Source organism: Natrix helvetica (assembly GCF_964273705.1).
Source record: "Natrix helvetica genome assembly, chromosome: 1".
Classification (NCBI taxonomy): Eukaryota; Metazoa; Chordata; class Lepidosauria; order Squamata; family Natricidae; genus Natrix; species Natrix helvetica.
The window spans coordinates 144,851,303-144,872,768 of record NC_138548.1 but is presented as its reverse complement, the minus strand read 5'-3'; the positions used below and the strand labels follow the sequence as shown (position 1 = coordinate 144,872,768).

Below are 21,466 nucleotides of genomic sequence, written 5' to 3'. Positions count from 1 at the left end.
CCGAAACTTAATTCAGAATTTAGGCAACATTCAGCCAGGGATACATATGTCTTTAAGGTTAGAGATAGACTATCAGGCACTACAAAGTGCTTGCTTGCTGTCTGCCACAATAGAAGAGGGATCAACTTGATTCTGTTGATTCTGTCCTGTGTTTGAGAGAATTGCACCCACATTAGCTTGGTTTTCCAAGCTATCAGTAAGATTTAATGAACACTAATAGTTTGGACTTACCATGATCAGGTGGAGCATATTTGCTTATTGTTCATTTTATCAGCTATGTATTTGCATTTAAAAGATATTCAGCAAAAAACAAAGGGAGAATATTTATTTATTTAGCTGTATTTTACTGAAATTCTGCAGATGCTCTGTGGGGTTTAAAAATCAGCGCTGTGACCAGAAAGTGAACCCTTGTGATTACTACTGTCAGAATGAGGGAATTTGCACTTTAACTGCGTTTAATGAACCGAGATGCAAGTAGGTTTAACCTTCCACTTAATGCTGCCCATTTTGTTACATCATTTCAGGCCACAGTTCATTGGTTCAGATCATGTACATCCATATCATCTCGCAACTTTTTCTTAATCTCAGGCTTCATTTGTGTAATTTAATGTAGTTGTTTGAAGTCTTGCTAATGACTATATTAAAATGTACAACGTTGGATGTAACATTGCCTTATTATTAAGTCAAACTTTATGCTACTATACAATGAAAGAAATATGACATCAGGACATTTAGAAAATAACCCTTTAAATAGAACAATGTTTATTTTAAAAAGGCAAATTATACACAAATTCATCACATGCTATTCTAAAACCTGACACCCTAATTCTAGTATGTGCTAGTTAATAAAACAAGTAGACAATTTGTCAGCTGTTGAAGTGATAAATATCTTTGTGAAAGTAATAAGAAAATAATTTTAAAAAGCAATTACTACAATAACAGCAACTTAGCAGAGCTATCATAATCTTTTCACTATCTATAATTTATTTACCATTGCATTTTGTTTAAGAAAGAAACAGGTTTCCTTTATCAATGTTCCTCAAGAAATAAACTACATTTGTCTTGATTAATTTTCCGTTTTTATAAATTATAGCTTCAGGTTAGATGAATAAAATTCATACTTAGTTTATTTCTGACAGAGCATAGTCTCATAGAGAATTCACATTCTGTTAAGTTTAAACTTACTTAACTATATATTAGCTTTTGGCTAATAAATATAACTCAGAAATTCCAAGTTCATGGCATCAGAATTATTCCTGTATTGGGTTCTAGACTGGCTGTCTAACTAAAAGCTGACCTCCATTCAGATTGTTAAGTTTTCTCCTTGCTATCAGCATAAAAATTTACATCTGTTTACGCCAATTCATCTTCTTGCTATTTTAAAATGTGGCAGATACTATATGAAAAAACTGCAGCACAGAATCATATCCCATGTAATGTGAATTGATCCATTATCAGTTTTCAAATACATCATTACTTCTAGCACCAGTCAGTCTTAGATATGTTCACTTTTTCTTGCCATCCTTCTATATTTCCTAACTTTTCTATTCTCTATTCTTAACTATTCTATTGTTCTTCTTTTTAACTTCGCATAGTCAATTAATGAAAAAAAATGGAAGAATATATATTTTAGATTTAAAGTTGAAATTATTCAAAGTATCTTTTAGGGTCTGGGTGAGCAATGCAAACTATAATGCAAGCTGTAGTTCATTTAATACAAATATTATTCATATAATAATAATAAAATATGACCCATCTGACAAATCTGTTATAATTGCTATGAATGTAATCCATCATTATATGCATACCAAAATGTAAATCAGATTTTTTTCAGTGCATATGTGTTCTATCTTATTTTTTGTGTCTGGATGAAAGCCAGAAAAGAGCACAAAAAATAACCCTTTCCATTATAATGGATATATAATTTCCATTATTATATCCACTATAATATCCACTATATCCATTATTATATTTCCATATGCCTACAAATAATAGTATAAGACTTGTACCCTTTCTCTCTTTTGCATAATTTATTTACTTATATATTGTTATATAACTTTTCTACCATTAAAACAATTTAAAATGAGATAAAATATAATTTAAAAACAATTTTAAGAAATACATTTAAGTATGTAGTCAGTAAAGTTGGAAATATGGTATCACTCAAGGTTTGATAAAATATATTTGTGACTGATACTGTGAAACTTATAATTGAATTGTAATTTTATATATTTGCAATATAAGATTACAATAGTTAATAATTTTATTTATATTTTATAGTTAGGATTTCTAGCATATAGATAATTTTTTATGTTCTGAGGCAGGGGTGAAATGCAGCAGGTTTTGACAGGTTCTGGAGAACCGGTAGTGGAAATGTTGAGTAGTTCGCAGAACCAGCAAATACCGCCTCTGGTTGGCCCCAGAGTGGGGTGGGAATGGAGAGTTTGCAGTATCCTTCCCCTGGAGTGGGGAGGAATGGAGATTTTGCAGTATTCTTCTCCCACCATGCCCACCAAGCCATGCCCACCAAGCCACACTCACCAAGCCATGCCCATAGAACTGGTAGTAAAAAAAATTGAATTTCATCACTGTTCTGAGGTAATGCAAAATACTTAAAATGCAACCAGAGTGAGATTTTACACAATTCTTGTTTAAGAATGTAAACCATTAAATTACTGTATTGATAAAATACATATCAGAAATAATTTAGTTTCTTCAGGTTCAAGCTTACAGTTATAATTTGCTGCTTCTGACTGTATATAAATACAAACAAGGCTTTTCTCCCTTTTGGTAAGACATGGTTTTATAAATACAACTGAGAACATCCAACTCCAAGCATGCGGGTATATGCAATTTTTTTATCTTTACCTATCATTCATACTTTTACAGGTTTGCAGATACTAGTTACAAGAGTTTCTGCTTTTCTAGTTAAATCAGATAAAGTGACAGGTGGTCTTGTTCTAACTAGTAATCCTTTGACTTGTCTTCAACCTCTTTGAGTGGTTGCTGCGATCGGTAAATAACATCTCGCTCCTGTCCTCTTCTTCAGTACTCTTCCCTTGAATCACATTTTAAGTGCTTTATGAACTTCGGACAATTCATAAACTAAGCCTTTTAAGATCTTTAACCAAACTAACAGTTCCATATTAGCCGTTTAAGTTGCCAGTCATCCCCACTCCCAAAAAAATTCCTACAGTCTTTCTATATTTCTCTAAAAATCCTCCTTTGTCTTTCTCTGTCTCCTTTCCTTTCTTTCCTTTCCTTTCTGGTTTGTCTGTGCCCAAGGGACTTCAATGACTCTCAGAGAGCTAATGACCCACTCTCAAAGTGCTAACAACCAGATGATTGCAAGGAATATAAATCCTTCCATTCCCCAGCATTCAGTCAGAAGTGAGGATGTTTCTTGGATGAAAAGTTAATCATCTTCAAGAAAAGGCAAAAAAAGTTCAGTTACCTTTTGTAAAGCACTTTTGGGGCAACCATGATCTGGATGACTGAGAATCTCCATTGACATATAGGAATAGAGGTGAAATCCTGACAATTTCTATTCCTGCAGTGCCATGCAGAATGTCCTCTCCACGCATAGTACAAATCCTTTGGTAGGCTGCAGGAACATTTAAATGTGAAAGGTCTGCTTGCTGGAGGATTTCAGCAGGAAGCACTTGTACTCTTTCTGCCTAATGATCTGAGAGATCACTTAACAACTGCAAACAGGAAATTCTAGAATTGCAATCCTTGAATAATGCAATAACAGGGTCAATGACTAAGATTTTGGTCCCAACTATGGTAATTAAGTGAATACTACCTATATACACAGAGCCAATGAGAGGCCATGGCTGAGTACATAGATGCCATAAGGGGAATTTATTAGTTTACATTCTAGGAGCATGCGGCTAAATATAGATTAATAGAATTGTATCATTTTTGAAACAACTCTATTCTCACTTAATATGATTAAATGAGTTTATTACTGTGTCTCATTTTTTCTGTGTTTCTTTTCTTTATAGGATATGTAGAATAGTAATTGCTAGTTACATTCACTATTAAGTAAAACTGTATACTTTCAGAGTTTGACTTCATCTGGATATCTGAATGCCCAAGATAGTTCAGTAAATACAAAAACTTAATATTTCTCTCTTTCTCTTTTCCTGTATAACATGATCATCATAATCACCCAGCTCATTTCATTAAGTCCTATGCCATTTCATGCTAAAGTAATCAAACAACTAATGTTAAAAAAGATAAGGAAAAGCAAGTAATGTTTAATCAATATAAAACTACATAATGTATTTTAGCACACATTCCTATATATGTCAATTTGTAAATTATCCCAATGAATTTAATACAGTTTATTTTCATATAAGCCTATATAACAATGCAGCTTATTCGTGAGTAATGTACCTATACATTATGCCTTTAATAAATTCATTGTTTTCAATGGAAAGAAAACCATTCCTTGAATCATCATTTCTGGGATAATCAGTACATTAATGGTAAACTAGTGTCCACAACATTTCTTGTATACACCAGAGGTCACCAATACACTGATTCCTCTATGACGGAAATAGCCACCTAATCCTAATTATTCTGTAACCCAGGAATGTAGAGGCAAGATTCAAGTTTTAATTTACATTTTAATGAAAGCTTAACTAGTTCATATCTGTGCAAGAATACAAATGTAGTTATATGCCGAATCCTTATGTTTTCCCTAATTTTATGATGCAGTTTGCATTTCAACCAAAATATTGTATAGTGTGTTTATTGGGTAGAACTACTGTGTGAAAGGCAGAATGGGAAATTTGCTTCTGCCAGCTCCACTGCATGTGTCTGATTTATTGCATCATTTATTAGAATAGTAAATTAGCTCTCATTGTAATTTTACATTAATTAATCGATTAAATATACAACTGCCACTACAATGAGACTCAAAAGCTTACATTTAAACATGTAGACAAGATTTTGTGTAAACATAAAGATAAGATTTAAGATAGTACTGAGATATACTAATTCTGTAATATATAGAGATGTATTTTAATTATGTGCTGGAATTTATTAAACAATTATTCACAATCTTTATATTTGTGAGTAACTTAGATCTAGTTTTCCTACCAAATGTGGTTGAGAGCTACAATATGTGGCTTGTAATGCCTTCTCAAATACCTCTACTGTGTTCTGCATGGGGCTGTTCTTGAAGACCATCCAGAAGGTGCAACTGGTCCAGGATGCAGTGGCACATGCAATTTTGGGTGTCCTTCAGTTCACCTTAAGAAACAATCTCTTGTTGTTGCCTTATTTAATGTATGATGGATTCTCAAGAATAGATTTTGGTTTTCTTTAAAACACTTGTTAGTCATCACTCTATAAGTATTGTAATATGGGGAACAAAACGTCAGTATTTTGTAGATTAGTTATCTTCTCATGCTCTTACCAAGTTAGTAATAAATATTTTATAATTAAGTAACTTGATTGATTGATTGATTATGTGTCATCAAGTTATTGTCAACTCTTAGTAGCCACATAAATAGAATTTCTCCATGACAGCTCCCAACCTGGTCTTTCAGGTTTTCCAAAAGTGCATTCATTGCCACTGTAACTGAATCCATTCACTTTGCTGGTTGTCATCATCTTCTCTTTCCTTCTACTTCCCCTAGCTTTAGAACATTCTCCAGAGAGCCAGGTCTTCGCATAATGTAGGATAATTTGAGTGTAGTCATTTATATCTCTAGTGAGAACTATAGGTGGTTTTGTTCAATAATCATATGTAGCAATATAATTTATAGTTTATTTTTAATATTATCTTTCAATAATAATTTGTATCTTTAAAACAATATGAGATAGACAGACAGATAGACAGGCAGGCAGACAGGCAGGCAGGCAGGCAGGCAGACAGACTATTAACCCTTGGGTTAATCCCAATTCCTAATCATTACATGGAATGTCCATGCTGCTTTCCTAGTAGCAATAAAGAAATAGGTCAGCTGTTACCATCTTCTGTTACTGTCTGTTCCTATTACCTTTTTGTTATTGTTGTTTTCAATGTCCCCATTTGGGGATTTTCTAGTTGCCTCCCATAAAAGTAGTAATCAAGCCTGATCCCACTTCATATTTTCAAGATCACTCAGGTTAGCTGAGTATTGCCAACGGATATAATATAACTGAAATAGAGACTTTGCGGTTTAGATATGTTGAGATTGTTGGATTTTATTTATTTATCTGTTTATAAGATAAACTTAATTTATTATGTTAGAGATAACTTTTTGAACAAACAAAAACCAGATCATGTTCTTAACATGCTTTTAATGTTTAATTGATTGGCATGGTTTACAGTAAGCTAAGAAAGGGCTAGTTGCCTAGAACATTACATTTTATAATGCCTCATTACAACTAAAACATGTTACCTTGAGAAAATGCATTAAACAATTAGTACATTTAATTATATTAGAGTAAAAGTAAATTTAATTGTATTAGAAGAAAAGTAATGACTGTTGCAGATTTTGTTTTCCTTCATAAACTGAACAAGGAATAAAATGAATATGTTAATGATGATAAAAGCCACAGATCGATACAATCATACTAAATAGTAATTTGCAATGACTATTTCTACAAAAAGCTACACATTGATCGACTTTTATTTATGTTATTAAGATAAAGTAACTTATCTTTGAAAATATAGCCTGGTCATTGCAAAAAGAATATCTCTTTTTTATATATGATAAATGCATACATAGGAAGAATTAATATTTATTAAAGGATTGACATGCATCATTGTTTCTATTCCAGTTTCCTTCTGTAGCTATTTAGTCTCCTTTCATATTGGTAAAGGCTCATGAAGTAGCTTTCTGAGTGGTATGCTTCTTCTAGGCTACAACCCTAATCAAATGATTGATGAGTTAGTTCAGTGGATTGTCATTCTCTCTGTCTCTCTCTCTGTCTCTCTCTCTCCCTCTCTCTTTCTCTCTCTCTTTCTCTCCATCTCTCTCTCTCTCCATCTCTCTCTCTCTCTCTCTCTCTCTCTCTCTCTCTCTCTCTCTCTCTCTCACACACACACACACACACACACACACACAGAGTAATAGTACAAAATTAGGTAATGGCAGTCCCTCCTTTTTGAACAATTTCTTCCCCCTTCTAGTAGAAATGCAGGAATAACACTATCTATAAGTATGACAAAATAACTGCACTGTATCTGGGATTGCAGCTATCCAGAATTAAAAGGCCCAGCAACTGTATTGAACATGGCTATGATGAGGTATACTAAGAGTTGCAAGGCAGTACGATCTAAAGAACCATTGGATCCACCCAAGTAATGGAAAGTTGTGAAGGGTTGCGATCACACAGAGTTATACTAAAACCATTCAACAGATAGTGTGATTGAATTTAACACTTACATAATTATTTATATAATTCGTAAACAATATTTTATGTAATTCATAAATGATGAATTTATCCATTTGTATTTAGGACAGGTTTATACATTGTAGTTTTAAACATAATTTCTCACTTTATGTGAACCTGTCCATTTCGTAAGTTATAATCATTTGATTATTTTCATTCTGCAAGGACAGATTATTTCAGTCTATTTCATAAGGTATATAAAATATAGCAAGCAGATGGCAAGCTTGTCTAATAGCAATAGGTCTGTTCTTCCATACTGTGAAATTAATACCACCTTATTTTTGTAATAAAAGCATTTCCATATATTTATTAGTCACACCTGCCAATGTACTTATTATCTTGTGAATGTCTCTTTCTTTCTGTATCCATCACACACACACACACACACACACACACACACACACGACATAACAAATGTTCCTATAGTCCAGAAATTAGAAAAAATCCTTAATATGACATTTCTTATGAAAATATACTTTTGACAAATAAAAGCCCCAAAGTTGTCATCAAAATGTAAACAGTCACTTTAAGCATATTTTTCTAATGATTTCTGATAGTTGTTTCATAGCCTGTAAATTCTTTCCTTCCCTCCCACACACACTGTTTGTTTTGCTTTCCATTTTCTGCCATTAAGGCAGATTTTTTTTTCCTATGAAATAATTTGTGATATTCTCTTGTCATTGAAAATAAGACTGTTATTAAACAAAATTCTTCCAGGACATTATTGTGTTATTGTTGTTTTGTTTTTCATATAATGAACCTTCTACTTAATGGTTACTTATTACATGTCATGCTATATAAAAACCTTAGAAGAAAATCTGGTTAAAGAAAGTTTTTAATTACATAGGAATTTAAACAAGCAAGATTCTGTGAAGTTTGTTCTCCTTTAGATACATAATTGTTAGAACGGACAATATTTTTCTAGAGTTGCATAATGTTCTTTTAAGCATTAATGTTCAAAATTGTGGTGTTTCATGCATATTTTAAATGAAAATTGATTGTGTGCCATCCAATAGGTATCAACTCTTAGGAACCATATTTTTTTTCCATAAAAGTGAGAAAATGTGTATCACTAATTATTTTATATCTTTTTTCTTACATATCAATTGTCACCTATTTGAAAATTTAATAAAAACAGCAATAGCAATCAAATTTTATCTCAAAGGCTTTACATTAAGTTTAAAGGAATTCGATTGCATTTGAAGTTTTAAAATGAAACTGAAGGGTTGTGACATACCAGCATAGCACTTCTATCCTCTCATTAAGAACATAGGAAATTGCTTTCAACCAGTCCAACTATTGGTGATTATTCCTCACTCTTGATGACCTAATCCCTTTGACAGTGTTAAACAATGCATGCAAAGAAAATAGTTTGCCACTCAATTAACTGAAAACATTCCAGACCATTATATGTATGGGTTATAATTAATGTGAGTGAAGACAAACGAAAAGATTTGAAGAAAAAGTCACTTAATCATAGTGATAGATGTGTTTCTCAGTAAGCATTATTTTAAAAGAGCAAGCAGCAAATGCAGAGTGTAAGTAGGTGCTGCTTTACAGCTTTTAATAAATGAATATATTAAAACTAAATGATAACTCGCCCAGTCTTGTAGACTTCTGATATTTACCTATATCAGCAAGATGGAAACTTGGCTTATTGGGTACCAAGAGAGCCACAGACATGATTTGGGGTAATGGTAATCGGAACTATGCTGAAATAATTACAAATCCAAAAGCATGCTACAAGCCCAGGAAAAAGAAAAAGTGGCAGTATTCTAATTTAGACATGTATAAGGAAGGAAGACAAAATGCAACCAGGCTTTCAGGATTTTGTTACCATAGTCTTTGAACAGTAAATAAAGTATAGTTCCCATCAAACTGATGGAATCTATTTACTGACCTGGCTTAACTTGAAGGGCTGACAACAAGAAATAACTTGCTTCTGTGTGGCTCCCAGCATTTGGAATGCAGTGTCATCTGCAGATCAAGAGATCTGTCTCTTTTTCTCTAAGTGTTTAGGGAAATGATATCATTACCTCTGTGGCCAAATCTGTAATTGTTAACTATGTTAATAATTGATTTTTAGCATTAGCTTAGCTGCATTTTTAATGTTTTGTACTATATTTTTAATCACTGTAAGCCTCTTGAATGATAGAATCTAAAGAAGAACTGAGTGTAAATTCAACAATAAAATAAATTTTCAATCAAAGCCTTTATAAAAGTATTTAATCAATTAAAACCTAGCACTAGGGAGTGATGGCTAACCTTTTTGTCACCGTGTGCCAAAAGTGAAAATAAAAGATGAAAGTGACCACATGTCCATGTGCCCCCCATCACCCATTTTTTTTGCTTCCAGGTTGGTGCAGGAATCTTTCTAGGCTCAAAGCGGGGCACAGGGTGGCGCACACATGTGGGGCCCCCGTAGCACATTTTGGGCCTGGAAAGCCTCCTGCACCAATCTGTAAGCTAAAATGGGGCAGGGGGGGTTGCACAAGCCCCCAAAATGCAATGTGCATATCCCCTGCATGCGCCCCATCCCCAGTGCATGCACAGCAGAGACCTGAAGACCAGCTGGTCAGTGGGAGGCACATGCACATGCGCCATGGAGCTGGGCTGGGGTGACAGCTGGTTTTCCTGCAGAGAGAGTCCTGTGTGCCACCTGTGGCATGTGTGCCATAGATTCTCCATCATGGCACTAGGGTATGTTAAGTGAAACAACGAGATGTTCATTTCAGGATAGTATGATCCAAAAATTGTCATTTAATAAGGCTTTTTAATTTTAATTTTTAATTTACAAACAAGAAGTAATTGTTACTACCCTGTTTTCCCCAAAAGAAGACCTCCCTGGATAATAAGCCCAATTGGACTTTTGAGCGCATGCGCTAAAATAAGCCCTCCCTCAAAAATAAGCCCTCTTTGAAAATATTGCAACACAGCATCAGCCATGAGTTGACCATGCTCGCTGCCTCCTGCACCTCAAAAATAAGCCCAAGAACTTATTTCGGGGGTTAAAAAAAAAAGACCTTGTCTTATTTTCGGGGAAACAAGGTATTATAATCCAGACTATAAATACAATCTATTTTGATCAGCTATTAACTGAAAGTAAATTCATTTTAAGTTTGAACACATTGTAAAACCCAGCTATTATTATTTAGGTAACTCTGATTACTTCGGTTTTGAAATATGAACCATCTACTAACAAAGACCTTTATCATGGCTTGTACTTAGATTTTGTTCTAATTTTATGATAATTAATCAAAATGTTTATTATTAAAATAAATGTTTATCTATGTCTATCTATCAAAAAGTTAATGTAATAGCTGATACTCCGAAACACAGTAATTCATGCTGAAAACTGTTGCTCTGAATTAATGTGTTATTTTTATTTATTTTAGATGCCCTACAAACTGGTCAGGTACACAGTGTGAAAGGCCAGCTCCTAAGAGTAGCAAATCTGATAATATCAGTACAAGTAAGTTGTGTTTAATTAATACCAGCATTTAAACCATTTTTTTCTTGTAGGCAATATATATTTTAAATTGCTGAGCTCTCACTGTCTTTATAATTTGTACACTTATGAAGAACGGGGGGGGGGTGTTGGAGATAGAAAAGGAATAAAGGCTCACTATGCAATATAATTATTTAATAATAAGGAAAACAAGAATGATAGCTGTAGATTTGGAGAAGCAAAGATGACAACTTGAATATAATTGAAAATGAGGATATGAGGATCAGGGATATTGTGGTTATATGAAAGAATTAAGATGGGCTAAATCTATATCTAATTACTTGAATTTGCCCTTTTAATAAATATGAGTTAAATTATGACTAAATCATCCTTCTGACTTCAGAGTTCAACCATCTGTAATACAAACTTGGGCAATTTGAATTAGCTCCATAGATACTTTTTGGATCAGTAAGGAATGAGTCTGATGGCCTCAATTAAGCAACCTTCAAACACACACACAAAGGCAGTATGATATGTAGAGTATTTTCAATGGTCAAATACGTCTTTTGTATAATTTCATGTATCAAAGCAAAAACATGAATTCAAATGCACGGGAGGGCTCATGTACAGTAGTGTATTCTACAGTTTCCTAAACAGATACATCTTTTCCTGGCATAGTGCTGCTTATTAGGAAGGTATGATTTGATGTAAGTAATTGGAAATAGACTTTATGTGAGGGCCCCTGTATCCTCTGAAGCACCTTTTTGCCTTTACATTCCAAGTGCTGCATTGCCTGGTTTATTAACTTTCAAGAGCCAATTAAGAATTATTTTAGATTATAAATCAAAATACATCTTATGCTTGACAGATGGGATATTTTATTCTCTGTTTATGCTGTGTTAAAACTGATATAGCGTCGTGGCCACTCTCCTCTAATCAGGAATCTTGTGCCCTGCTATGACAAACTAATGAAACAGAAGATTCATGGACAGATTTATTCACAGAGATAGGTTGACGAGAAGGTTGTCAGATATAAGCACAATGCATTTTATGTATTCAGTACTTGTTTTATTAAGAAGGGGCCTTGAGGTGGTGTTTAGAAATAGTAGGCAGGCAAACTGTGCCAACAATACCGTAAAATAATTTAATATATTGAAACCTGATATGTCATACAACTCTTCAGATATTGTGCAGTATGTAATGCTATAAACTCATCTGTTTGTTAAAACATGAAGCGATCTATACAAATGTATGTTTGATGATGTATTTTTCAAAGTTAGCCTTCCCAGTTTTAGCTTCGGAGCCTCAGAGATGTTTTTATTATCTCTTGTAGGAAGCATTGCAATCATTGTCCCTTTGGTTCTTTTGGTGACTTTGATTACTACTTTGGCAATAGGTTTGCTCCTCTGTAAAAGAAAACGAAGGTAAGCATCTGTCTTCTTATTATGAAGCCTTTGGTAAGTTTTTGGCAAAAATCCCTTCATAGATATGGCAACGAAGTTTCCAAAAATCGGCACCTGCCTTATGGAAGTCATTCTCCCTGAAGTGAGATTGTCTCCATCCCTCTTAATTTTCTGTAACTCCCCCAAAATTTGATTCTATCATCAGGACTGGAAATCTCAAAGGAATTGCGAGTTGCTGAACTATACATATATATTAGTGTTAACAGTTTTTATATTGCTGTTTTACAGGGTTTTTTTTATTGTATGCCAACCAGAGTTATATTTTTGTGAGATGGGCAACAATATAAATATGAAGGATGGGTGGGTCAGTGGGCAGATTGATTGATATAATGCTCAACTGAAAGGAAAATGTATTTTAATTTATATGACTATCTGGAAAAATTATCTTCCCTTTATACAGTAGATCTTTCAGGCAATGGGAACATAAAGCACAGCTTGTCTGTAAGGAAAAATATTATATTGGCAAAAGGTTATGGACAGAGATTAAAAAGAGGGTGTTTTGTTTTTTTTTAAAAAAGAAAAGAAAAGTATTTTGTTAACTTTCAGTTTGATATGGCAGTTAGACATCTAATCAATACATTAAACAGGCAGTTGAAAACAGAATCATCATTATGAAGGGAGTTATGAAATCTATGAAATGGAATGATGTTACTCAGGGAGACTTGTGAAATAGGAAAAAAAAAAGTTCTTAAAAACCAAACTCCAAGGAACTGCCATGGAGAAAGGGAATGCCAAGGGACAATTTTCTGCCATATTATCATTGAATGAGCATTTGTATAAGTAGCATGTAAATATTTGCATTTCCCCCCACAGTATAGTCTTTCAGACATAGTTTGCGAGCATTTAGGAGAACATTTTAACATGTGTTATTTTATACAGCTTTATTCCCTATTTTCCTCTTATATATTGTAGGACAAAAACCATTCGACGACAACCAATAATAAATGGAGGAATCAATGTAGAAATTGGAAACCCATCATACAACATGTATGAAGTGGGGCATAATCACAGTGAGAGGAATATTTCAGAGTTCACATTAAATCGAGAAAAGGTAAATAAAATATCTGTTACTTTGCTCTGGATTATACTTCTAGTTCTCCACTTACAGGGACAGCAGAATACCATCCTCAATTGATTCTTCAATGACAGCACAAGTATAGTTGCAAGGCAGCAAGTAGGCAGAACCATAATATATAAACGTAAGAATGGATATGAAGTGGTAGGATACAAGTAGTAGTACAGTGTTATCATTACTTTCCTGGACCAGATTTAATAATGGTCCAGCATTTAACTTCATAATCCCGGAGTTCCCTGTAGGAAATTCACAAACAATGAGTGAAAGTTATTTTGTTTCACAGTATCCACTAAAAAAAGAGATACTTCAATGACAACAATCAGGGTCTACGAAATAGGAAGGGCAATCCTGCCTCTGTTATTATGCATGCAAAAGAATAAAAGGTTTCTTATAAATGTCATAATATACCATAATTGCTTGGTTTTCTAAACTAAGTAGGCAGTACACTTATAAAACAGAAACAGTGGCAGATGTGGTGATCTTGTGTTCATTTCTTCTCTGTAATGTATCCATTTTTCTGATGCAGTGATCTGAATGGTACTACTGCAATTGCCTTTGCACATGTGGTATGAAGTATATTTTTCTGCTGTATGTATCATTGTGCCATGTTTCTTTTCTTTTTCTATTATTTTAAAAGCAATAAAAATAAAATCTATTTGCATAGGTGATATATTTTCAGGTATATATAAGCACTGTATTGTAACTATGCTTATTTTAAAAAAATAGTACTTTGTTTTCTAATAAAATAATCCTTACAGATAAGGGAAATTGTATCATTAGGGCCTGATCATGGGAAGCATGTGGTGTCCCATAGGTTCTATGGGTCTCCATTTAATAAAGAACTCTGGGAAAGATGATGACAGACACAATTGCTGGAAATTTCCTCCCTGCCATCCCTCCTTTTTTGTGTGTGTGTAATATCAAAGAAACTTTTTTTTTCCTAAACTGAGGGAAACAAGTAATCAAAATAACAGAGTTGGAACATACCTTGGAGGTCTTCTAGTCCAACCCCCTTATTAAGCAGGAGACCCCCATACCATTTCAGACAAATGGCTGTCCAGTCTCTTTTTAAGAGCCTCCAGTGATGAAGCACCCACAACATCTGTAGGCAAGGTGTTCCATGGTTCCATACATGGCTGGACAAGAGCAAGACATATACAGGCAAAAGGAAACCCTTAAATCCTACTGGTGGTGCTGCTTCAGGGGGATGGGGAAGCAGAGAGAAGACTTCCCACTTTTCCAAATAATAATCACCGGTATGAATTCCTGAAAGATAGGCCTTCACTAATATAAAGCTATGTTATCCCATTCCAAAACAGTAGCTGAGTAATGGCTTAGATATGATGGTATTTTTTAATCAGTCAGGTATGGACAATATACTGTACTTTGTGGTCTTCCTTACATCCTTCACAAAATGAAAATTAGTTTCCAGTATGAATATCTTCCTGAATGTGATCTAAATAATCTAAGAAAAAGCATTTTTATTTTATTTGTTTCTGTAAGGGGGGGGGGATTACAACATGTGTCTTCATACACTATTTGCTCACTTACATTTCGGAATGAGGGGAGGGGGGTGATATATTATTTTAAAATTGGAAAATAAACTTTGAAACATGTTTTATTCAATGCAGGGCAGATACATAGGAGGAGGTCCCACAGTCTTCAAGCTCCCCCACACAGCACCACCCATCTACCTAAACTCTGATCTGAAAGGACCTCTAACAGCAGGGGTGAGAAACAGTCATTTATTTTCCATCTTCATTCTATCCCCGTGCTCTTCCAACAGTTACAAATGTTTCTATGCTTTCTCACATATATGTCAGAAATATTGACTGAATAATGAATTTTTCCTATTAACTAGATTTACCAAATTTAAGCAGCATTTTCTTGATGCCTTTTGAGGAACAAAGTAGTTGTGATTGACAAGGATATAATTTAAACCCTTTGCAATTAATGATGATGGATTGTGGCTTCTCCTTGAAGTATACTTCTTGAATAAGCAAAAATAAAACCGAGATATGATCTAATAAAAAACATTTTAAAATAAAAGAAAGTAAAAATACAAACTTGCTAACTGAATTAATTACATCTTGGCAGAGTTCTGTACCTCCCTCCCTTGGCAGGCGAACAAAAGATCAGAAGTGAAAGTTAAGAAAGAATGTGTGACCTGCACAGTAAATCATTGCAGATAAGAACTGTGACATGCACAATAAATCTCAACACAGCTAGCAAACCAATTAACACAGTAACAGTAATATTATTTATAGGAATATAATTAAGTGTAAGTTGTGTATGTTTGTTTTATGTAAAATAATAAGTATATCATATCTGGATTGGGAAAAAAATTGGGACGGCCTCTAGATTTCTGCTAAAGTCTAGAGGCCATCCCAATTTTTTGCAGCCCAGATATGATACCCCTATTGTTTTACATAACACAAACATACTCAACTTACACATTAATTGTATTCCCATAATTAACATCACATCTACTTTGTTCCTCAAAAGGCAACAAGAATATGCCATGGCACACCAGTTTATAGTTTGGTGATATTTTGCTATGTGGCTTTAGAAGTGATTTTCACCCAAAGTGAATAAATACAAATTATACTGTGTTGGAAGGGTGTGCTGAATTTAGTTTCATATAGTTTTTTTCTTTTTCATTTCTTAACAGAAAGATTCTTCCTTCAGGGCAAACAATGTCAAAACTTAGTTCTGAAAAGATATCAGACTGTGTAAGATGAAAAGAAGAAAAGAGCAGAACTCTTTCTTCTTCAGGTTTTCCATCTCTACCCATTTTCCCATCTGAACAATAAACAATGTTGGCTCCATAGTTGCCATAGAACTCCCAGTTTTTTGATTAATGGACAATTCTCCCGAATACCCTTTTTGGATTCTAACTCTGTCTAATACTAGGGAACTACTGGTTCAATTTTCCCAAAGACTTCAGGTGCAAGAACACATATTGCATTGGCAGGATTATCTTCCATTTTACTTTCAGGGAAATAAATATGAAAAGTCTTTGAACTTCTTGGATGTTGTCCCAGAGATGATATGATGGCATCTCTGGGAGAAAGCATTTGAACCTTACATCTTCATAAATATGTGCTTAGTTTTGAAATAATTTCATGCGCACAATATATCCAATTATAAACAGATAGATGCACTGAAATCACATTAAAATATGTTTTAAAATAAGGCAATGAAACATTAATTTCTCAGTTTACTCATTTGCATCCATCATCTCTAAATAATATGTTGAAAATCTTTGAACTGTTTTAAATACGAGTGGCATTGTTAATAATCATCTTCATTGGCAAAGATGCATGTATTTATATACTTCGTTTTTCTAGTGTGTTACATGATTTCTGTAACTGAAAATTATTTTTTTATTTATTCAATTCTGCAAAATGACTCTTTTTCATAAAAAAATGCTGGAATTTTTTTACAAAATAAAGATTGGGTGATTGGAATAATGTAAGGGACTTTGTTATGGTTTTATGCTAAGCTTCTCTTATCATGAATTATTGTAGTCCATCCAATTTTATACTGCATGAGACCCATTAAGAATGCATCTTAATTCTGTGCATATTTAATAATATTTATTCTTTATTATGGATGCATGGAAAAGTAGGACTGGTTACATATGGCAATAATGACAATAATTGGGTTTGAAAATATGACTTCAATCATGAATTCATGCTATGCATCTTTTAAAATTGATAGGAAGGCAATGTAGACTGGAGAACTACAAAGGCTAAACATGAATGCTGATACAGAAGGCTGTTTAACTACTTTATATTGTTATGTTTATCTTGTTTTTTTGCTGTGTTTTTCTTTCAGTCTTTAAAGGTAAAAATGTTTAATAAAAACTATTTATTAAAAAAAATCAATCATGAATTCATGCTATGTATCTTTCCAATATAGTTCTCAGTAGGCTTAAAAGCAGGATGACCTTTGTTTATCTCAGTGCTTGAGTCATGCTTTCTCTCTCTCTCTTAAGATCACCAGAAAAGTGAAATCATTTAAGCACAATAGAGAATATGAAGCAATTTGTGGCAGACATGTAGTCTGAAATTCTGGCTAGGTTTATAACTGAAAAAAAGAGAACATCAGCAAAATGCTTTTCAGAAGCCAATTCATTTACTTGGCCAGGTGCAATTTCAATAGATCTTAATTTTTCTGGTATCAGATATTGTATTCTAAAGCATACAACAGAATCATTTCAACGATGCCTGTAGCTAGATCCTTTTGAACAGTACACTTAGACCATCAGACAATAAAATAAGGGCAGACAAATAGCTAAACTGGCCAGGCCAAAAGCCATCATTTCTTCCATTTTGTTTCTGGTTGCCAATTTTATCACACAAGAAATCTAAATTAGAACATGAATATAGTTTTTTTTCCCCCATCAGCTTGTATTAGGAGCTATATTGCCTCTGTATCTGTAGGGGAACTGTAGCTATCAGAACCAATACTTACGTATGCTTCATAAAATTATTGTCCATAGAAACAAACATTTAGAACAAAATGCAACATTTCATAAATTAAACATAAATTCACATCTTTCATGTTCTTCCCCATGAATCCCTTTGTTTCTCCTGAAAATCTATTTGAGAAGGCTGAAGTTATAAGTTTCAAAGGTGCAATAAACAAGGTAAATTACTTCATACTACGCAGAGAAATGCTGTAGCAGTCACATTAAACTCTTGAATTTACAGTTTCCCTTCTCACTGCAGTATAGTTGCACAGTCTATAAGTTCTATTGATTCCCCAAACAGAAATTTTTAGTGGTACTCAAGCCGAAGGGAGATATAGGCAAGGAGAAAGTTTAATTATTCAAGCTCTTTGCACAATATTGGATTTTACCAACATAATTCAAATAAAAATAGCTTTTCCATCTGCTCTTTGCATCACTACTTGGCCCTTTCATGCACATTGCCTTGGATACTGCCTTTCTGCTATACTTCTAACAATAGCCCTCTTGTAAGGGAAAAACTCCATTTGAACATCCTTTTTATGTGCCCTTGTAAGTCTAAATGTATTAAGTTTAAACTTTGCACATAATATGTATGGATACAAATATACACAATAGTCCAAAGATAGCCAGAACATGTCTGTTGATGTTACTTGCTCCTGTCTCTCTATTTTATTTAACAGTAGCTTGGTGATATAATTGCTAATTCCAGATTTAGCTAAAAACAGAACTTGGGTCTAAAATGAACCATTGGAAGTATATTGGAAGTTAAATCATCACTATTTCAGCTTGGTAAAGATTAAACATTGTCATTTATGTTTTAATAACTTGTTTAAAGCTTCAATCAACATCTAGATCAGGGAAGGGAACCCATCTAGATCCCTCCCCTTTTATTAATTTTTACATAGCTGGTGTTTCATTAATATCTCTGCTAGGTAATAGAATAAACCTCTTTAATCAATTTCCAGATGAAATTCCAGATGAGAATTCTTTGGGACTTGTCAAGGATAAACAGTCATTCATGATCCATAAAGGAACAAAGCAAATAAATAGCTGGGACATTTAATATGTCCCCCTCCTCTGTTCCAGATAAATTTAAGTTCTCCCTTGTTGTATGTCATCATCGATGTACAAAGAGTCTCAGATGAAATATTATGCCTCTATTCCGTGGATTAAAAATCTTCCCTTAGTGTCTTGTGATGTACTTTTATTTATTTATGAAATTTAGATAAATATATGCATGTCATATTCCTTTTCTGATTAGCATTCACTCAGGGGATTACAGCAATCTAAATAACAATTAATATGTTTGTCTATTTTCAGCCAACAAACTATTCGAATCCAGTATATGCAAAGTTGTACATGGATGGACAGAATTGCCGAAACTCCTTAGCAAGCATGGATGAAAGGAAAGAACTTCTTCCAAAGAAAATAGATATTGGCATAAGGGAGACTGTGGCATAATCCACTGTAATCTTTTGTATACTGTATAAATGTATAAAATATAAGGATTACTTTTCTATGTACCAACAGTATTATAATTGTTTTGGCATCAGCATTACCTCTGGATATTTTTTTCAATTTGGTTGGTGGTTATCTGGGTCTTTCTTTTGCTGATGACTTGACTGACCATTTGTATGGTATTTTTATGAAGAAGAAAAAAAAAACTGCACTACCGTACAATTTGCAACAATGCTGCTGATATAACACACACTGAATTTGTTAAAAATTTGAAGAAATCCTTTGTAGTGTGAATATGGGCAATCTATTTTGTATGAATTTTTTCCTTTGGTTTTACTTAATCTACTGAAGACAATATCTGCACTTTTCCATTATATGGTCTGAAGACTGTAGTACAGTGTGTGAATTTGTTTTTGTTTCAGATAGTGGAAGTATGATTGGGTTGTTTACTCTCTTCGTGCTCTTTAGAAATTCACTTCAGAACCTTAAAACTATAGAGGAGCTAATTTCACAATCAAACATAACTTGCTTTTCCAATTAGCTTTAGGTTGCAAAGAAGCTATGAGTACTATAGAAAACATCTAATGGCCTGCATGAGCACAGATTATTCCGTTTTGGAGATTCAGTGATTGTCCAAGCTATACTAAACATATATACCATGTAAAAATTCTTCATATTTAGTAAAATCTTAGTGAACTTAGTGATATACCACTTGCACGTGGCGAGACCTTAACATGTGTGAGAAGGCCTCTTCTGCAGTCCTGAACACTTGGATCCTAAGAAGGCGTTGTCAAGCCTGCACACAACTTTATGTGTTTCTTTAATCAGTCACAGACACACTTTGTGTATGATGAGTTTTCCTATGTTGTCAGGAGAGCAAAAAGCCATAAGCACACACACGGAGAACCAGATTCTTAGAAGGAGGGAGGAAACTCAACCCTTTCACAGAAACATTACAGCAAACAAATCTTCATTCTTTTGTATCATTCAACACATTTATTTAAAAGCAAGTGTGGATAAATTTTAAAACTTCTTCAACAAACCTCAAGCTCACATTCTCAATTATGGAGAGTGTAAAAATGTAATCAGTTTCCAGCACTTTCTCTGGTATTAGCTTATTTTATGTTGTTATGAAGAATAAAAAGGAAAAAAAAACCAAAATGAATACAATATTTGCCTTTTTTTAATTATGGCAGAAAACTATCATGCAATTTGTTTAGGATGTTAAAAGATAACCACCCATGGAATCTTTCCAAACACTTTAAGGCACAAAATATTTCTCACACTGGTATTCAGAGAACTGGAGGGCTTTTCGTTCCTCGGCTACATGTTGCTGATTTTAGCTGTCATGATCTATTAATCTTACAGATTAAATACGTTTGTGGTGGCTCTATTCCCTTTGTAAAACATTGCAAAAATAACAGCTGTTTTATAAGAGAATTTTTGTTGTATTCTGTGCATGCATACTACCTATTTCTAAACTTTGCCATGTTGAGGCCTTTATTAAAAAAAACTTGATTCAAGTAAATACAAGTGCAGTTTTGCTTGAGCAATATTATGCATATTTTGCAAAACTTTTCAGTTTTTCAGTTTAAAACTAACTGATTCTTAATTTCATTTTATTTGGTTAAAAGAGTCATGCTCCCTATATTTCTAGATGTTATATATCTATAAAAACATTGGCTTCCTTTAATTAAATGATACATTTCATTATTGGACTGAACACTTTAAATACACAAAGATATTACATAAGCAACATAAACTATAAACAAATAAAAAATGAAATGAAGAGCATTATTCTAAAATCACATTACAGTGGGATGTCGGTTTAGTGGATCTTCTTGCTATAGACTTTGAGTGAAACAAGTGCAATTCCTGTTGTATATTCAACATTTTGACATCAAATGAAGGAAATAATGAAAACGATATAGTTTGCCTGATGACACTGTAGTACACGGGTATCAAACTTGATCGCGTATCATGACATTTTTTGCCTTTGCAGAACAGGGGTGGGTGTGGCCTACGCATGATAATTCTGACCCAAGGGCTGCCAGTTTGACATCTCTGCTATAGGGGGATGGGGAACTCTCTGGCCACAAGTGGTCTATTAAACAGAAGTGTTGCTGTTCCCTAAAAGTACTGTGTGTGTG

The 21,466-nt window shown here is 33.7% G+C and overlaps 1 protein-coding gene across 1 annotated transcript in view; it reads left to right on the top strand.

Annotated features, from left to right (window-relative positions):
• LRP1B (LDL receptor related protein 1B) overlaps nucleotides 1-20,834 on the top strand; it is a gene marked incomplete at its 5' end in the record, with an annotated part of 698,113 nt that extends 677,279 nt beyond the window's left edge. The window contains 6 exons of the mRNA XM_081955361.1: nucleotides 361-474; nucleotides 10,791-10,867; nucleotides 12,177-12,267; nucleotides 13,219-13,357; nucleotides 15,013-15,111; nucleotides 19,179-20,834. Of these exons, the coding sequence (XP_081811487.1) occupies nucleotides 361-474; nucleotides 10,791-10,867; nucleotides 12,177-12,267; nucleotides 13,219-13,357; nucleotides 15,013-15,111; nucleotides 19,179-19,319 (661 nt within the window). The 3' untranslated portion in view covers nucleotides 19,320-20,834. The remainder of the gene's footprint in view (nucleotides 1-360; nucleotides 475-10,790; nucleotides 10,868-12,176; nucleotides 12,268-13,218; nucleotides 13,358-15,012; nucleotides 15,112-19,178) is intronic.
• Between the last annotated feature and the right edge of the window lie 632 nt (nucleotides 20,835-21,466).